This window comes from Callospermophilus lateralis, chromosome 2 (assembly GCF_048772815.1).
Source record: "Callospermophilus lateralis isolate mCalLat2 chromosome 2, mCalLat2.hap1, whole genome shotgun sequence".
NCBI lineage: Eukaryota > Metazoa > Chordata > Mammalia > Rodentia > Sciuridae > Callospermophilus > Callospermophilus lateralis.
In genome coordinates, this window is record NC_135306.1 from 146,328,665 (window position 1) to 146,346,399 (window position 17,735).

The following is a 17,735-nucleotide window of genomic DNA, read 5'->3' on the forward strand; positions in this document are numbered from 1 at the left end:
CACCTTTTTTTAAATGAGCCTTTTTGGGGTGATATAACTAGAATTTATTTGCTTTGTAGTGATACCTATCTCAGATATTTACTATTAGTTTTCTATTTCTATTAGTTTTCAATTTCTCCCTCTGAAAATTTTGTGGACTTTCCTTACCTGTTTACCTTTTTTCTTCTGTTTTCATTAGTCTTTCAGGTTTCTCCCCTTTTACTTTCTTTTGTCTTATGTTAGTAAGAATATGTTACTCTTATGTTAGTTTTAGGAAAGAGTAGAGATAAACAGATATGTTCAATGTACTATTACTGGAATTTTTACTAAGAAGTGATTTAATCAGTGTTTCCTAAGACTTAATAATTTATATATCATGCATGCCATTGTGGACAATATTTGCTTCATGAAATCTATATTATGATTTTACATTTTTGTTAAATGAATTAATTGTTTCACAAACTAAATTTAAAGAGAATTTTGACATTAATAACATAAAACAGTGGCATATGTCAATTGTAACTGCAATTTTTCTGTAAACTAAATTATTTACATAAAATAATTATTAATATAAAACTGATCACCTGACTGCTACCTAAAAATCCTCTTATAAATCATAAGACCCATATTTTGGAACATGAAAGAACAATTAGACAAAGAAGATAATCTGCATAAGAAACTTGGATTTGGCTCTTTGTTTGTTTATTTATTTTTGTATCTAGCTATTAAACCCAGGGCCTTGCCCATGCTAGGCAACCTCTCTACCACTGAGCTACACCCTAGTGCTTTTGCTCTATTTACTCATTTATTTTTGCAGTACTGGGGATAGAACCCACTGTGCCACTGAGCTGCATACCCAATATTTTTTTAAAAAATTCAAAAAAATTTTTTGAGAGAAAGTCTCATGTAAGTTGGCTAAGCTGGTCTCAAACTTCTAATCCACCTCCCTTAGCCTCCCAAATAGCTGGAATTATATGTGTGGATCCCCTCACCCAGCTAAATCTGAATTCTTTAACAAAGTAAATTAGTTTCTGTTTGATCTCCTTTTGAGATTCTGAAATCCAACTTTTCTTCTTCTTTTCTAGAGTCTCATCAAGTCCTAGCTCAACTCCTGGACACTTTGCTTGCAATTGGCACTAAATTGCCAGAGAATCAAGCTATTCAGACACGATTAGTTGATGTGGCCTGCAAGGTAAGAGTATATTGGTCTTTTCTTTTCAACATTTTTGCATTATATGGGCAGGTGGTTGGAGCTGAAAAGTGTGCTTCTATCCATCTTCTAAACCTGTAACTGAGGGTTGCCAAGGTCTCTTAATGGTTTTAAGAGCCATCTATTTTTGTCCTTGGTATTGAGTTAGGAATAAAGCGAAGTAACTTATTATAAAATGAGCTGCTTCCTCCTGCCCAAAGAAATGAAAATAATTTCAGAGTATAGCTACTATGTATATTGTGTTTATAATTCACTTTTCTTATTATGGTGCTTTGTATTCAATTTTTCATTTGGCTCTCATCATCCTTAAGTTAACTTCTTAAGATCCCTGTTTTACAGAGGTAGAAACTGAGACTTTTAAAGGATCTAACTTTTCCAAGTTCAAGTTTTTACTAGTAGGAATTTGTAAACCAGCCATGTAGACTCTGGTTTCTCTGACTCCAAAGTTCACATTCTTTTTATTATGTCTGTTATTTCAATGAATAGGACAACTAGGCAAAAGCAACTGTTTGGGGAAAAAAAAATTTTTTTTTTTGGTACTGGGGATTGACTTCAGCAGGACTCTACCACTAGGCAACATCCCCAGCCCTTTTTATTTTATTATTTTGAGACAAGGTCTAACTAAGTTGACAGTAATGCCCTTGAACTTGTGATTCTCCTTCCTTAACCTTCTGAAATATTGGGATTACAGGCGTGTGCTATGACTAGCTCATAGTATGTCATTTTTTTTTTAATCTTTTCTTGGGCAGTGCTGTGGATTGAATCCAAGATATTACATATGCTAATATCACTCCAACACCCATTTTTATCTTCTTTTTTTTAACCAGACATTATTTCTTTTATTTTCTATGAAGATATTTTTCATTTTTATCTTTTATGTCAATTTTTACTATGCCTTTTTAATGTTTAGTACAGAAATATTATCATTGTGTTATAGTTGCCTTCAATATTTTTTGTAGTACTAGGGATTGAACTACATCTCCCATCCTTGTTATTTTTCTTTTTGAGACAAGAGTCTTGCTAAGTTGCCCATGCAGGACTAGAACTTGAGATTCCTTCTGCTCAGCCTCCTGAGTCACTGAGATTATGGGTGTGTACCACTGCACCTATCTTTGCCTACAGTATTCAATACAGTAAAATGCTATAAACGTTTGTAGCCTAGAAGTAATAGGTTATATATTCCCTTATCCAAGGTGAATAGTAGGCTATACCATCTAGGTTTGTGTAAGTAAACTATGATGTTTGCACAGTGTTGAAATTGCCTAACCATGTATTTCTCAGATTTCCATACTTAAGCGACACATTACTTTATTTAGTAATAAATTTAGGAAATCTAAACTGGGTACTGTATCACATGCCTGTAATCCCAGCCACACAGGAAACTGAGATAGGAGGATTGCAAGTTCAAGGTCAGCCTTAGCAATCTAGAAGGACCCTGTCCCAAAAAAACAGTAAAAGGCACAAGGGATGTAGGTTAATACCTGAGGCCTTGGGTTCGGCCTACAGTACTGCAATTAAAAAATAAAAAGTAGCTGGGCGTGGTGGCGCATGCCTGTAATCCTAGCGGCTTGGAAGGCTGAGGTAAGAAGATCACAAGTTCAAAACCAGCCTCAGCAAAAGTGAGGCATTAAGAACTCAGGGAGACCTTGTCTCTAAATAAAATCAAAATAGGGCTAGGGATGTGGCTCAGTGGTCAAGTGCCCCTGAGTTCAATCCCTGGTACCCAAAAATTAAATAAAGATTAAAACAAATAAAGAATAAAAAGTATAAAACTTGCTGGGCATAGTGGTGTATGCCTGTAATCCCAGTGGCTCAGGAGGCTGAGGCAGGAGGATTGTGAGTTCAGAGCTAACCTCAGCAATAGTGAGGCACCATCTCTAAATAAAATATAGAAAAGGGCTGGGGATTTGGCTCTGTGGTTGAGTGCCCGCTGAATTCAATTCCCAGTAACCCACCTCCACAAAAAAAAAAAAAAAAAAAAAAATTACAAAACTTATATTCTGAAAGCTATATGGAGCTTTCTTTCTCTTTTTTTCTTTCTTTTTTTATTCCTTTTTTTTATTCCTTTTTTCATACCAGGGATTGAATTCAGGGGCATTCCACCACTGAGCCACATCCCTATCCCTATTTTGTATATTATTTAGAGACAGGGTCTCACTGAGTTGCTTAGTGCCTTGGTAAGTTGCTGAGGCTGGCTTTAAACTTTGATCCTCCTGTCTTAGTATTCCAGGCGGCTGGGATTACAGGTGTGAGCAATTGTGCCTGGCTTCTTCTTCTTCTTCTTTGTCTTTTCTTTTTCTTTCTTTCTTTTTTTTTTTTTTTTTTTAATATTTCTAGTTATAGATGACCTTTATTTTATTTATTTATTTTTATGTGGTGCTGAGGATTGAACCCACTACCTCACACATGCCAACGAAGCACTCTACCACTGAGCTACAACCCCAGCCCTGGAGCTTTCTTTAAAGGAAGCTAAAATAACTGAAAAAGAACAAAATATTAAGATAATTTATGTTTGCCAATTTCAAAACTTAACTACAGAGCACCAGTAATCCAGACAATGTAGTATCTGCCTAAAGTTCAGTGGAATAGAATCGATAGTGAAGAACTAAACCCATGTGTATTTGGTCAATTCATTTTCAACAAGGGTATCAATAATATTTAATGGAGAAAGAATAGTCTTTTGCACACATTTTGTGAGGTCAGCTAGCTATTCATATGCAAATGAATGAAGTTGGTAACTATTCTACCACCATATACAAAAATTAACTCAATATGAACCAAAGACCTAAATAAAACAAACAAAATTATACACCATTTGGGGAACAAAATATATCAGGAAATTTTCAGGACCTTGGATTTGGAATGGATTGTTAGATATGACAAAAACACGAGTAAGAATAGGAAACAAAATAAATTGAATTTTAGTGTTTAAACTTGTGCTGAAGGGCACAATTAAGAAAGTGAAAGGATAGTCCACCAAATGTTAAAAAATATTTGTAACTCATATATATTTATATCTAAAACAAGAGACTAAACTCTTGCAAGTCAATAATAAAAATATAAATAACCCAATTAAAATGTGGACAGAATATCTAAATAGGTATTTCTCCAAGAAAGATGTAAAAATGATCTATAAGCCTGTAAAGATGCTCAAAACTGGGGGCTGGCGTTGTGGCTCAGAGGTAGAGTGCTTGCTTAGCATGTACGAGGCGCTGGGTTTGATCCTCAGCACCATGTAAATGTAAAGTAAAGATATTGTGTCCACCTAAAACTTAAAAAAAAAAAAAAAAAAGATGCTCAAAACTGGGGCTGGGGTTGTGGCTCAGTGGTAGAATGCTTGCCTGGCACGTGTGGGGTTCTGGGTTTGATCCTCAACACCACATAAAAATAAATAAATAAAATAAAGGTATTGTGTCCAACTACAACTAAAAAATATTAAGAAAAAATTTTAAAAAGGTGCTCAAAACTGTCAGTCATTAGGTACCTACCAATAAACTGTAACATGTTTACACGAAACTTGATGTGTGAATAGCATTATTGATAATAATCAAAAGTTGTTTAACTGGGGCTGGAATCATGGCACAGTGGTAGAGTGCTTGCCTAACGTGTGAGGCACTGGGTTCGATTCTGAGCACCACATATAAATAAATGAATAAAAAAAGGTCCATTAACAACTAAAAAATTTAAAAAAAAGTTAAACAATCTAAATGATCATCAAGTGATAAACTGATAAAAATAAAATACAGTGGAATATTATTTGGCCATTTAAAATATCCAAAACATGGTACAACTTGATTATATGATTCTGTTTACACTGAATTTCAACAGTAGATAAATAAAATACGTTAGTGGTTGCTTTGGGCTCTGATGGATAGAAAGATAGGAGGTTGATAGCAGAATGGTTCACATTGATGTCTTTTTTTAAAAAATAATTTTATTTGTTTATTTTTTTAGTTGTAGATGGACACGATACTTTTATTTATTTTTATGTGGTGCTGAGGATCGAACCCAGTGCTCCACACATGTGAGGCGAGTGCTCTACCACTGAGCCACGACCTAGAGTGTCTTTTTATTAAGGGGTTGTCCCTTTGAAAGGTTGGAAATGTTTGAAAAGTGACTATGGTGATGGTCATGTATATATGTGAATATACTAAAAACCCATTGAATTACATATCTTTATTTTATGAATTGCATTGTATGTAATTTATATGTTGATAAAGTTATTAAAAAGTTTACCATGGTAGATCAGATGTAGTGGCAAATGCCTGTAATTCCAACTACTTAGGAGGCTGAGGATGGCAGGTTTGAGACCAGCCTGGACAACTTTGCCACACCCTGTGTCAAAAATAAGAGGTGAGGGGATGGGGATATTACTCAGTAGTAGAGCACTTGCCTACCATGCACAAAGCAAGTATATGTCCAATTCCCAGTATCACAAGTCGAAAAAAGTACAAAGCTGGAGGCATCACATCCCCCTGATTTCAATTGTAATTATACAATTATAATCAACATGGCAGGGTTGGGGCCATAGCTCAGTGGCAGTGTGCTTGTCTAGCATATGCAAGGTCCTGAGTTTGCTCTCCAGTATCAGAAAACAAAACAAAAACAACCCCAACATGGAACTGGCATTAAAATGAATACATTAACCAATGGAACAGAATAGAAAAAATAGAAAAAATAAACCCTCACATTTATGGTCAATTGATTTCCAACACATTGTATGCCACACAGTGGGGAAAGAATGGTGTGTGTATTCATTAATGATTGCTGGGGATATTGGTTAGACTGCCACAAATATCAACTCAAATGGATTAAAGACTTAAAACATAAGATCTGAGACTCTAAGACTATTGAAAGAAAACAGAGGGAAGAGCTCCTTGATATTAGTCTGGACAATTATTATTTTGATATCTGAAGGCACAAGTAATAAAAACAAAAATGCACAAATGTGATTATATCAAACTAAAAAAGCTTCTGCACAACAAAAGAAATAGACAGCATATATAGAGAAACATATTTGCAAACCATACAACTGATAAAAGATTTAATCTCCAAAATATGTGAGGAACTCACCTCAATTATAAAAAACAAATGTAACCCAGTTAAGAAATGGGCAAAGGACCTGAACAGAACTTCTCAAAAGGAGACCTACTAGTGGCCAACATGTTCATGAAAAAAATGTTCCTCATCATTAATTATCAGGGAAATGCAAATTAAAACCATAATGAGATATTACTTCACATCTGTTAGAATGGCTTTCATCAAAGAAGATAAAAAATAAGTGTTTGCAAAGATGGAGAGAAAAGAGAACCCTTGTACACTGTTGGAGGGAACATAGTCTTTGAGTATTGCACATAATTCAGTTTTGTCTAGGAAATCATTCTTTTCTTGTGTAGTACCTCATAACGGAAATTGGGAGTGTCTTCTGCTTTCTATGTGAAGATTTTTCTGAGAGAACAAAGATCTATCTTTCGTCATAAGACTTCCTTTTAGCTTAATTGTCTCCATTTCTCCTTTTCTCCCAGTCTCTATTTCTTTTCTGTTCCTTTAATAATATAGCAAAAGTACCTTAAACTCCTGAGACTGCAGCTTGGTAGAAACATACCACCTCCCCTGATTCTTGTGGTAACTGAATGGAGGGCCACTCTACCGTTGAGCTGCACCCCTAGTCTATTTTTCCCCCACATTTTTTATTGGTGGATTGTAATTGTACATAATGATGGGATTTATTGTTATATATTCTTATATGCACACACTTTAACAATATAATTTGGTTGATATCAGTCCCCACCATTTCCCCCTCACCCCTCCCCCTCACCGTTTTTCATTTTTCTTTTTTGAGGTACTGGGGATTAAACCTAGGGGTGCTTTACCACTGAGTTATATCCCTAGTCCTTTATATTGTTTTGAGACAGGATCTGACTAAGTGGCCCATGCTGGCATTGAACTTGTGATCCTCCTGCTTTAACCTGTTGCTGGGATCACAGGCATGTGCACCACTGTGGTTGGCTAATAAACCATTTTTAGCATATGCAAAATTCTGTCCAATTTATTATGTGTGGTTTGTTAGGTTATCCATTAGAATAATTTGCATACAGAGTATACTGAATTCTTATTTGTGCTTAAAAATGTCGAAACTAAATAAATCAGTTATTTTTGTCATAATACCATTCTCTTCTTTATATACTTAACCATTGATTTTTTTTTCTGTAGAAAAGTTTTAACTGTGTATTTTATTTCTTTTTGACAAAATTTGGCTTTACTACTGGAAATGGTTTGCTTACTCACCCCACTAATATGAAAAATTATAGCACTTCAGTAGCTCAGTAAAGTGTAAACACGGAAATGGCATCTGCAGACACTTGGAAGTTCTTAATGATGGTGGCTGTGATGTAAGAAGTGACCTGTAGAGGAAGGATACAATAAGATTGTAATTGTTGCCATGAGGGTGTGATTTAGACTCTCTATTGGGATAAGACTTAGTGTTTGGTAATAGGTTGATTATGCGTCATTGTTGCCTGGTTACCTTAGTAGAGCTAGAAGGTTTTAATTTGTTTGAAAATCAAATATAGAATTTGTAATGGTGGTAGCAACCTTCAGGAGCAGATGATTCAGTCAGCTTTTTAGTTTTGAGAAATGATACTTCTATACTAAATGTAAACAAGCAATTAAAAAAAAAAAAGACAGCTGTTGCTAGAAAATTCATGTGTGTGTGTCCCAGGGGCTGGGGGTTGTAGCTCAGCAGTAGGGTGCTTGCCTCATATATGCGAGGCACTGAGTTTGATCCTCAGTACCACATAAAAATAAAGATTTTTTAAAAAAGAAAAGACAACATGTAAATCTTAAAAAAAAAAACTAATTTATTAACAGTGACAAAGACATTCATTGTCTACATGATATCTGGAAGTTTTCATTCATTTTTCAGTTTTAGTATCTTATTTTGATGGATTATTTTGAGCCCTTACTGTATGTAAGTCTTTTGGGGGACATAAGGGTGTATGTTTCACATTTTTGTAGTTTGAATAATTCCGAGGCAAAGAATTAGCTGAACTAAAGTGCTTGATTGTGCCATTTTTATAATAACTTACCACTCTGAGAACCCCTTCTTTTAATAGGAGCTTTCCCATAAGATTTTCCTTGTTCCCTTCCCCTGTGTGCCCATCCCACCTTCACATAGGATATGGCTTCTACTGAAAGTGTAGGTGTCCCCACTTAATTCATGAATCTTCCACTGAAGCATCTCTGATATGAACATTAATAAGTGCTTACTGCCTCTAATGATTGTCCTGCTGTTAGACAGCTGTTGCTAGAAATTTCATGTGTGTATGTGTGTGTCTGTCCCAGATCTGCAGATTTATTCATGTAGTTGGTCCCCTTTTTTTGCTTTCATTTTCATTTTCTTTTCTTTGCTATTATCTGCTTATCTTTCTTATAATTGTTTTTCTGCCTTTCTTAAGTAGGTTTAAAAAAAAAATTTTTTTAAGTGCATTCCAAGATTCCAAGTGCCAGGTTCAATTTAGACGCTTGCACTTACTGAATATCTACTATGTCCCAGATGCTATTAGCTAATTTTACATAAAACAATTATTAAGTGAATTAATTTAGTCCATTTGCTATAAAATTTTGTAATATGGAATATTATTCCTATTTTTACAAATTAAACTTAAGGGGCTTGGTTAAGATCACATAGGTCTTAAGTAGCAGGGCCAGTAATCAAACCTAGATCTGTCTGATTCCAGTATGTGCTCATTCTACTGTGTCACTTTGCCTCTTAGCTAAGATATGGAATAATTTATGAAATCACTTTCTCTGCAAAGCTTCCTATATTCTTCCTGAAGGTATTTACTGTACCTGTGTGGGTGAAGTTCTACCATGGCTGCCCCTTTCCTTTTATTGTCTTAAATTGCACTTTTTCTTATGGGCACTGCAATGCTTTGTAATGTTTATGCAGCTATGCTTTTTAAATTCTTTATTGCTTGTTTATAAAATTTAATTTTAATTTTTTTAAAAAATCTCAAATTTGTATCAAAATTACTATTTCTGTGAATTTTTTGTTTGAAAGTAAGTGGTCAGCTTGGGGCCCCATTATTCTTGAATGCTTTAGTACATGTTTCCTATAAACAAAGACAGATTTTTACCTAACCTCAATGCAACCATCTAAATCAGGACATTAATAATGGCACATTACCGCTGTCTAATCCTCAGACCCTATTCAGATGTCACCATTTGTTCCTTCATAATGTTCTATAGAAAATGATCCAATTAATAATTACATGTTGCATTTTAGTTGTCATATCTCATTAGTTTCCTTTGATTTGGAATAATGTCTGAGTCTTTCCTTGGTTTTGTGACTTTGACACTTTGAAAATTATGGGACAGTTATTTTGTGGAGCCACCTTGAATTTGTTTGTCTAATGTTTTCTCATGATTAGATTTAAATTTTCCATATTAGGCACAAATATCACAGATATGAGGTAGTTATCATTTCATTCTATTAGGTGGTATATCAATGATTTTATTTGTGGATAGTTCTTTGTGAAAGGAACTATCTAAAAATACTTGTTTTTGCAGCTGTACATGTAGTTATCACCTTGTAAAACTATATGCTTTCCACATATTGGTTTTAGACATTCTCTTAAATTTCTTTTAATTTATAATAGTACTTCCTTTTTTGTTTTGGTACCAGGGATTGAACTCTGGTGCACTTGGCCACTGAGCCAAATCCAAAGCCCTTTTTGTTGTTGTTACCAGGGATTGAGCCCAAGGGAGCTTAACCACTGAGTCACATCCCTAGCCTTTTTTTCTATTTCATTTACAGCCATGGTCTCACTGAGTTACTTAGCACCTCGTGGTTGCTGAGGTTGGCTTTGAAATCATGATCCTCCTGCCTCAGCCTCCTGAGCTGCTGGGATTCTAGGCATGCGCCACCACGCCTGGCTTCTTTTGTATTTTCTTTAAATGCTATGGGTACATTGAAGAAACTGGGTCATTTGTCTTGTGGAATAGTTTACGTTCTGAATTCCTTTTGATGTCATGAAAGTATTGACAGCAGAAACCCCTATAGATTGGTTTCTCAGTCCTTTTGGTCAGAACTCCATTAGTCTTAGACATCTTCCTTGCTTTCTGGCATAAGGTGTCCTGTGTTCTTCTTACTTATTTTTTGCCCTAGTCTCAAAACTAGCTATTTCTCTAAGGAACTCTGTAAACCTAGGGTGTTTTCTTTTTTTTGGTACCAGGGATTGAACTCAGGGGCACTGAACCACTGAACCACATCCTCAGCCCTATTTTGTATTTTATTTAGAGACAGGGTCTCACTGAGTCTCTTATCGTCTCACTTTTGTGGAGGCTGGCTTTGAACTTGTTATCCTCCTGTCTCAGCCTCCCCAGCCACTGGGATTACAGGTGTGCACCACTGCGCCCAGCTTAAATACAGGTTTTAAAATTTCAAGTTTCATTCTCTTCTCTATATAAATGCCTTTCAGTCTGAGGATAATGACACGTTAGTAGGTAATGCAGTCAATTTTATGGGATAGTTGGTATATTTTGAAAAACAAAATAGAATACAAATATCAGGGTTTATCACAAGACGTAGGGGTGAATATTGTTTTGTTTAGCTTCTTGTATGTATATTTTTATGTATTATGTTTTAATATAATGTGTATTTCTAGCTTTGGGTCCCAGTCAGAAAAAATTTGAAAATCTGGTATACAACTTCATTTCTTCAAATAATATTTTGTTCCTGTTACTGCCTTACAACTTATTTTACTAGCACTGAACTAGGTATGAGAGAAGTAACTGATAATTTATTTAAAATGTTGGTGAGGAGGAGCTAGAATGAAAAATATTGACAGTACAAAGTGTTGACAAGGATATGGCACACATGGAGGACTTATGCACCACTGGTGGAAGTATAAATTAAAATGAGTTAACCAAACTGGAAAACTGTTTGGCAGTATCTTCTTAAGCTGACTTTGTGCATTTCCTTTGGCTCAGCAATTCCACTTTTAAGTGTATAACTAACAGAAATGTGGCCATATGCACTAAACGCCACACATAAGAATAATTACAGTAGCATTAGTTTAATACCAAAAACTATAAATAGCTCAAATACCCATCAATAGAAAGGAATAATAGATTTTGGTGTATTTGTAAATAAAATAGTACATAGTAATGAGAATGAATGAATCATTTTAGGTGCTGTACCATGGATATATCTCACAAACATAAGTTAAGCAAAAGAAGCCAGATACTATTGATTTGATCTTTTTTTTTTTTTTTCAATATTTATTTTTCAGTTTTAGGTGGACACAGTATCTTTATTTTACATTTATGTGGTGCTGAGGATCGAACCCAGCACCTCGCATTCCATACCCATACCCACATCCCCGGCCTTTGGTACTAGAGATTGAACACCACAGAGGTGCTCTATGACCAAGCTACATTTCCAACCCCTTTTTAATTTTATTTTGAGATAGGACCTCACTGACTTGCCAAGGTTGGCCTTGAACTTTGGGGTCTTCCTGTCTCAGCTCTCAGAGTAGCTAAGATTCCAGGCATGTGCCACCATGCCTTGCTGTGTTCCATTCCTTTCTTTTTTCTTTTTAAAGAGAGAGAGAGAGAGAGATAATTTTTTAATATTTATTTTTCAGTTTTTGATGTACACAACATCTTTGTTTGTTTGTGGTGCTGAGGATCGAACCCGGGCCAGGCGAGCACACGCTACCGCTTGAGCCACATCCCCAGCTCCCATTCCTTTCTTTATTTTTATATATTTATTTATTTTTATTTTTATTTTTATCTTTTAGTTGTAGTTGGGCACAATACCTTTATTTTATATATTTATATGTGTGTGTGTGTGTGTGTTACTGAGGATTGAACCCAGGGCCTCACACATGCTAGGCAAGTGCTCTACCGCTGAGTCACAACCCCAGCCCCAATGTGTATTCTTGTTATGTGTGTATTCTCTTTGTGAAAACCCATTGAACTCTTCACTTAAAGAGTTTTGTATATTGCTTTATGGATATTAAGAGTTTAAAAAATTTAGACATTTTTTGTCTTATTAAAATTTGATAGCGAATAAAATATAACTTAGACACAACTTTTATTTTATTTTTTATTAATTTGTTTATTTGGGTACTGGGAATTGAACCCAGGGTGTTTTACCACTGAGCTACATTCCAGCCCCTTTGCAATTTTAAATTTTGAGACAGGATCTTGATAAGTTGCTTAGGTCCTCACTAAGTTGCTCAGGCTGGCTTTGAATTTTTTATTCTTCTGCCTCAGCCTCCCAAGTCACTGAGATTAAAGTATGTACTCTGTATGTAGAAGTCAAAATGCTGGCAATTGGGGATATAAAAGTTAAAAAATAAAAAATGAGATTCTTGTTTTCTAAAGTTTCATGTGTTAGAGGAATATTCAAGTAACATAATGCTAAACAGATTGGTGCGAATATATTGATTGAAATCATTCCTGAAATTGATGCAATGCTTTTTTTTCTTTCTCTTTTCTTTTTTCTTTTAATTTGTGGTGTGTATGTGTGTGGTGGGGGATTGGACCCAGGGCCTCATGCATGCTAGGCAAGCACCCTAACATTGAGCTACACACCCAGCCCTTATATGTTTATTTTTAAAGATATTAATCATGTCCTTTTGTTCTCTTTTTTTATAGCACTTAACAGATACCTCTCATGGTGTAAGAAATAAGTGTTTGCAATTACTTGGCAATCTTGGCTCTTTGGAAAAAAGTGTCACAAAAGATGCAGAAGGCCTAACTGCCAGAGATGTCCAGAAGATTATAGGGGATTATTTCAATGACCAAGATCCACGTGTCAGAACAGCAGCAATAAAAGCCATGGTAAACTCGATTATTATTGAAACTAATCTGGGGATGGTTTTCATTATGTTTGTTTTTAGTTTTCCCAGGGCTTTGTGAATGCTAGGCAAGCACTCTACCTCTGAGCTACACCTCTTACCTCTTCCTTAGCTGTTTTGTCATTATTTCAGTTTCTTAGTACTCCCTTGGAATACTCCATGGATTAATTTTTTTTTTTTTTATTGTTGGTTGTTCAAAACATTACATAGTTCTTGATATATCATATTTCACACTTTGATTCAAGTGGGTTATGAACTCCCATTCTTACCCCGTATACAGATTGCAGAATCACATCAGTTACACTTCCATTGATTTACATATTGCCATACTAGTGTCTGTTGTATTCTGCTGCCTTTCCTATCCTTTATTATCTCCCCTCCCCTCCCCTCCCCTCTTCTCTCTCTCTACCCCCTCTACTACAGTTATATCTCCCCCTTGTATTATTTTTCCCTTTCCCCTTGCTTCCTCTTGTATGTAATTTTGTATAACCCTGAGGGTCTCCTTCCATTTCCATGCAATTTCCCTTCTCCCTCCCTTTCCCTCCCACCTCTCATCCCTGTTTAATGTTAATCTTCTTCTCATGCTCTTCGTCCCTACTCTGTTCTTAGTTACTCTCCTTATATCAAAGAAGACATTTGGCATTTGTTTTTTAGGGATTGGCTGGCTTCACTTAGCATAATCTGCTCTAATGCCATCCCTTTCCCTCCAAATTCTATGATTTTGTCATTTTTTAATGCAGAGTAATACTCCATTGTGTATAAATGCCACATTTTTTTTATCCATTCGTCTATTGAAGGGCATCTAGGTTGGTTCCACAGTCTTGCTATTGTGAATTGTGCTGCTATGAACATCGATGTAGCAGTGTCCCTGTAGCATGCTCTATTTAGGTCTTTAGGGAATAGACCGAGAAGGGGAATAGCTGGGTCAAATGGTGGTTCCATTCCCAGCTTTCCAAGAAATCTCCATACTGCTTTCCAGATTGGCCTCACCAATTTGCAGTCCCACCAACAATGAACAAGTGTACCCTTTTCCCCACATCCTCGCCAGCACTTGTTGTTGTTTGACTTCCTAATGGCTGCCAATCTTACTGGAGTGAGATGGTATCTTAGGGTGGTTTTGATTTGCATTTCTCTGACTGCTAGGGATGGTGAGCATTTTTTCATGTACTTGTTGATTGATTATATGTCCTCCTCTGAGAAGTGTCTGTTCAGGTCTTTGGCCCATTTGTTGATTGGGTTATTTGTTATCTTGTTGTCTAATTTTTTGAGTTCTTTGTATACTCTGGATATTAGGGCCCTATCTGATGTGTGAGGAGTAAAGATTTGTTCCCAGGATGTAGGCTCCCTATTTACCTCTCTTATTGTTTCTTTTGCTGAGAAAAAACTTTTTAGTTTGAGTAAGTCCCATTTGTTGATTCTAGTTATTAACTCTTGTGCTATGGGTGTCCTATTGAGGAATTTGGAGCCCGACCCCACAGTATGTAGATCGTAGCCAACTTTTTCTTCTATCAGACGCCGTGTCTCTGATTTGATATCAAGCTCCTTGATCCATTTTGAGTTAACTTTTGTGCATGGCAAGAGAAAGGGATTCAGTTTCATTTTGTTGCATATGGATTTCCAGTTTTCCCAGCACCATTTGTTGAAGATGCTATCCTTCCTCCATTGCATGCTTTTAGCCCCTTTATCAAATATAAGATAGTTGTAGTTTTGTGGATTGGTTTCTGTGTACTCTATTCAGTACCATTGGTCCACCCGCCTGTTTTGGTACCAGTACCATGCTGTTTTTGTTCCTATTGCTCTGTAGTATAGTTTGAAGTCTGGTATTGCTATACCGCCTGATTCACACTTCCTGCTTAGCATTGTTTTTGCTATTCTGGGTCTTTTATTTTTCCATATGAATTTCATGATTGCTTTCTCTATTTCTACAAGAAATGCCGTTGAGATTTTGATTGGCATTGCATTAAACTTATAGAGAACTTTTGGTAATATCGCCATTTTAATGATGTTACTTCTACCTATCCATGAACAGGGTATATTTTTCCATCTTCTAAGATCTTCTTCTATTTCTCTCTTTAGGGTTCTGTAGTTTTCATTGTATAAGTCTTTCACCTCTTTTGTTAGGTTGATTCCCAAGTATTTTATTTTTTTTGAGGATATTGTGAATGGAGTGGTTGTCCTCATTTCCATTTCAGAGGATTTGTCGCTGATATACAGGAATGCCTTTGATTTATGCATGTTGATTTTATATCCTGCCACTTTGCTGAATTAATTTATTAGCTCTAATAGTTTCTTTGTAGACCCTTTTGGGTCTGCTAGGTATAGAATCATGTCATCTGCAAATAGTGATAATTTAAGTTCTTCTTTTCCTATTTTTATGCCTTTAATTTCTTTCGTCTAATTGCTCTGGCCAGTGTTTCGAGAACTATGTTGAACAGAAGTGGTGAGAGAGGGCATCCCTGTCTTGTACCAGATTTTAGAGGGAATGCCTTCAATTTTTCTCCATTCAGAATGATGCTAGCCTGAGGCTTAGCATAGATTGCTTTTACAATGTTGAGGTAAGTTCCTGTTATCCCTAGTTTTTCTAGCGTTTTGAACATAAAGGGATGCTGTACTTTGTCGAATGCTTTTTCTGCATCTATCGAGATGATCATATGGTTCTTATTTTTAAGTCTATTGATGTGGTGAATAACATTTATTGATTTCCGTATATTGAACCAGCCTTGCATCCCAGGGATGAATCCTACTTGATCGTGGTGCACAATTTTTTTGATATGTTTTTGAATCCGATTTGCCAGAATTTTATTGAGGATTTTTGCATCTAGGTTCATTAGAGATATTGGTCTGTAGTTTTCTTTCTTTGAAGTGTCTTTGTCTGGTTTAGGAATCAGGGTGATGTTGGCCTCATAGAATGAATTTGGAAGTTCTCCCTCTTTTTCTATTTCCTGAAATAGCTTGAAAAGTATTGGTATTAGTTCCTCTTTAAAGGTTTTGTAAAACTCTGCTGTATACCCATCTGGTCCTGGGCTTTTCTTAGTTGGTAGTCTTTTGATGGTTTCTTCTATTTCCTCAATTGATATTGGTCTGTTTAGGTTGTCTATATCCTCCTGACTCAATCTGGGCAGGTCATATGACTTAAGAAATTTATCGATGCCTTCACTATCTTCTATTTTATTGGAGTATAAGGATTCAAAATAGTTTCTGATTATCTTCTGTATTTCTGAAGTGTCTGTTGTGATATTGCCTTTTTCATCCCGTATGCTAGTAATTTGATTTCTCTCTCTTCTTCTCTTCGTGAGCATGGCTAAGGGTCTGTCAATTTTATTTATTTTTTCAAAGAACCAACTTTTAGTTTTGTCAATCTTTTCAATTGTTTCTTTTGTTTCAATTTCATTAATTTCAGCTCTGATTTTAATTATTTTTGCCTTCTACTTCTTTTGCTGTTGTTTTGCTCTTCTTTTTCTAGGATTTTGAGATGAAGTATGAGATCGTTTATTTGTTGGTTTTTTCTTTTTTTAAGGAATGAACTCCAAGCAATGAATTTTCCTCTTAGAACTGCTTTCAATGTGTCCCATAGATTCCGATATGTTGTGTCTGTGTTTTCATTTATCTCTAAGAATTTTTTAATTTCCTCCTTGATGTCTTCTATAACCCATTGATCATTCAGTAACCTATTGTTCACTCTCCAAGTGATGCATGATTTTTCCTTCCTTCTTTTATCATTAATTTTCAGTTTCATTCCATTATGATCAGATAAGATGCATGGTATTATCTCTACTCCTTTATATTGTCTAAGAGTTTTTTCTGTGACATAATATATGATCTATTTTTGAGAAGGATCCATGTGCTGCTGAGAAAAAAGTGTAACTGCTTGATGTTGGGTGGTATATTCTATATATATCAATTAAGTCTAGGTTATTAATTGTGTTATTGAGTTCTATAGTTTCCTTATTCAATTTTTGTTTGGAAGATCTGTCCAGTGGTGAGAGAGGTGTGTTGAAGTCTCCCATGATTATTGTATGGTGGTCTATTAGACTCTTAAACTTGAGAAGAGTTTGCTTGATGAATATAGCTGCACCATTGTTTGGGGCATATATATTTATGATTGTTATGTCTTGTTGGTGTATGGTTCCCTTGAGCAGTATGTAGTGTCCCTCTTTATCCCTTTTGATTAACTTTGGCTTGAAATCTATTTTATTTGATATGAGTATGGACACTCCTGCTTGTTTCCGAAGTCCATATGAGTGATATGATTTTTCCCAACCTTTCACCTTCAGTCTATGTATGTCTTTTCCTATCAAATGCGTCTCCTGTAGGCAGCATATTGTTGGGTCTTGTTTTGTGATCCATTCTACTAGCCTGTGTCTCTTAATTGGTGAGTTTAAGCCATTAACATTTCGGGTTATTATTGAGATATGGGTTGTTCTTCCAGCCATATTTGTTTATTTATGTTACTAAACATGGTTTGTTTTCCTTTTTGATTATTTTTCCCCCCTTTACTGTCCTACCTCCCACTGTTGGTTTTCATTGTTATTTTCCATTTCCTCTTCCTGTAATGTTTTGACGAGGATGTTTTGAAGACATGGTTTTCTAGCTGCAAATTCTTTTAATTTTTGTTTATCGTGGAAGGTTTTAATTTCATCTTCCATCCTGAAGCTTAATTTCGCTGGATACACGAT

At 35.5% G+C, this 17,735-nt stretch overlaps 1 protein-coding gene across 2 annotated transcripts in view; it reads left to right on the plus strand.

Annotated features, from left to right (window-relative positions):
• Nucleotides 1–17,735, plus strand: part of Ints4 (integrator complex subunit 4) — a 102,230-nt gene that overhangs the window by 9,243 nt on the left and 75,252 nt on the right. For both annotated transcript variants that reach the window (XM_076846592.2, XM_076846593.2), the window contains exons 4-5: nt 1,065–1,171; nt 12,857–13,042. In XM_076846592.2, coding sequence (XP_076702707.1) covers nt 1,065–1,171; nt 12,857–13,042 — 293 coding nt within the window. The remainder of the gene's footprint in view (nt 1–1,064; nt 1,172–12,856; nt 13,043–17,735) is intronic.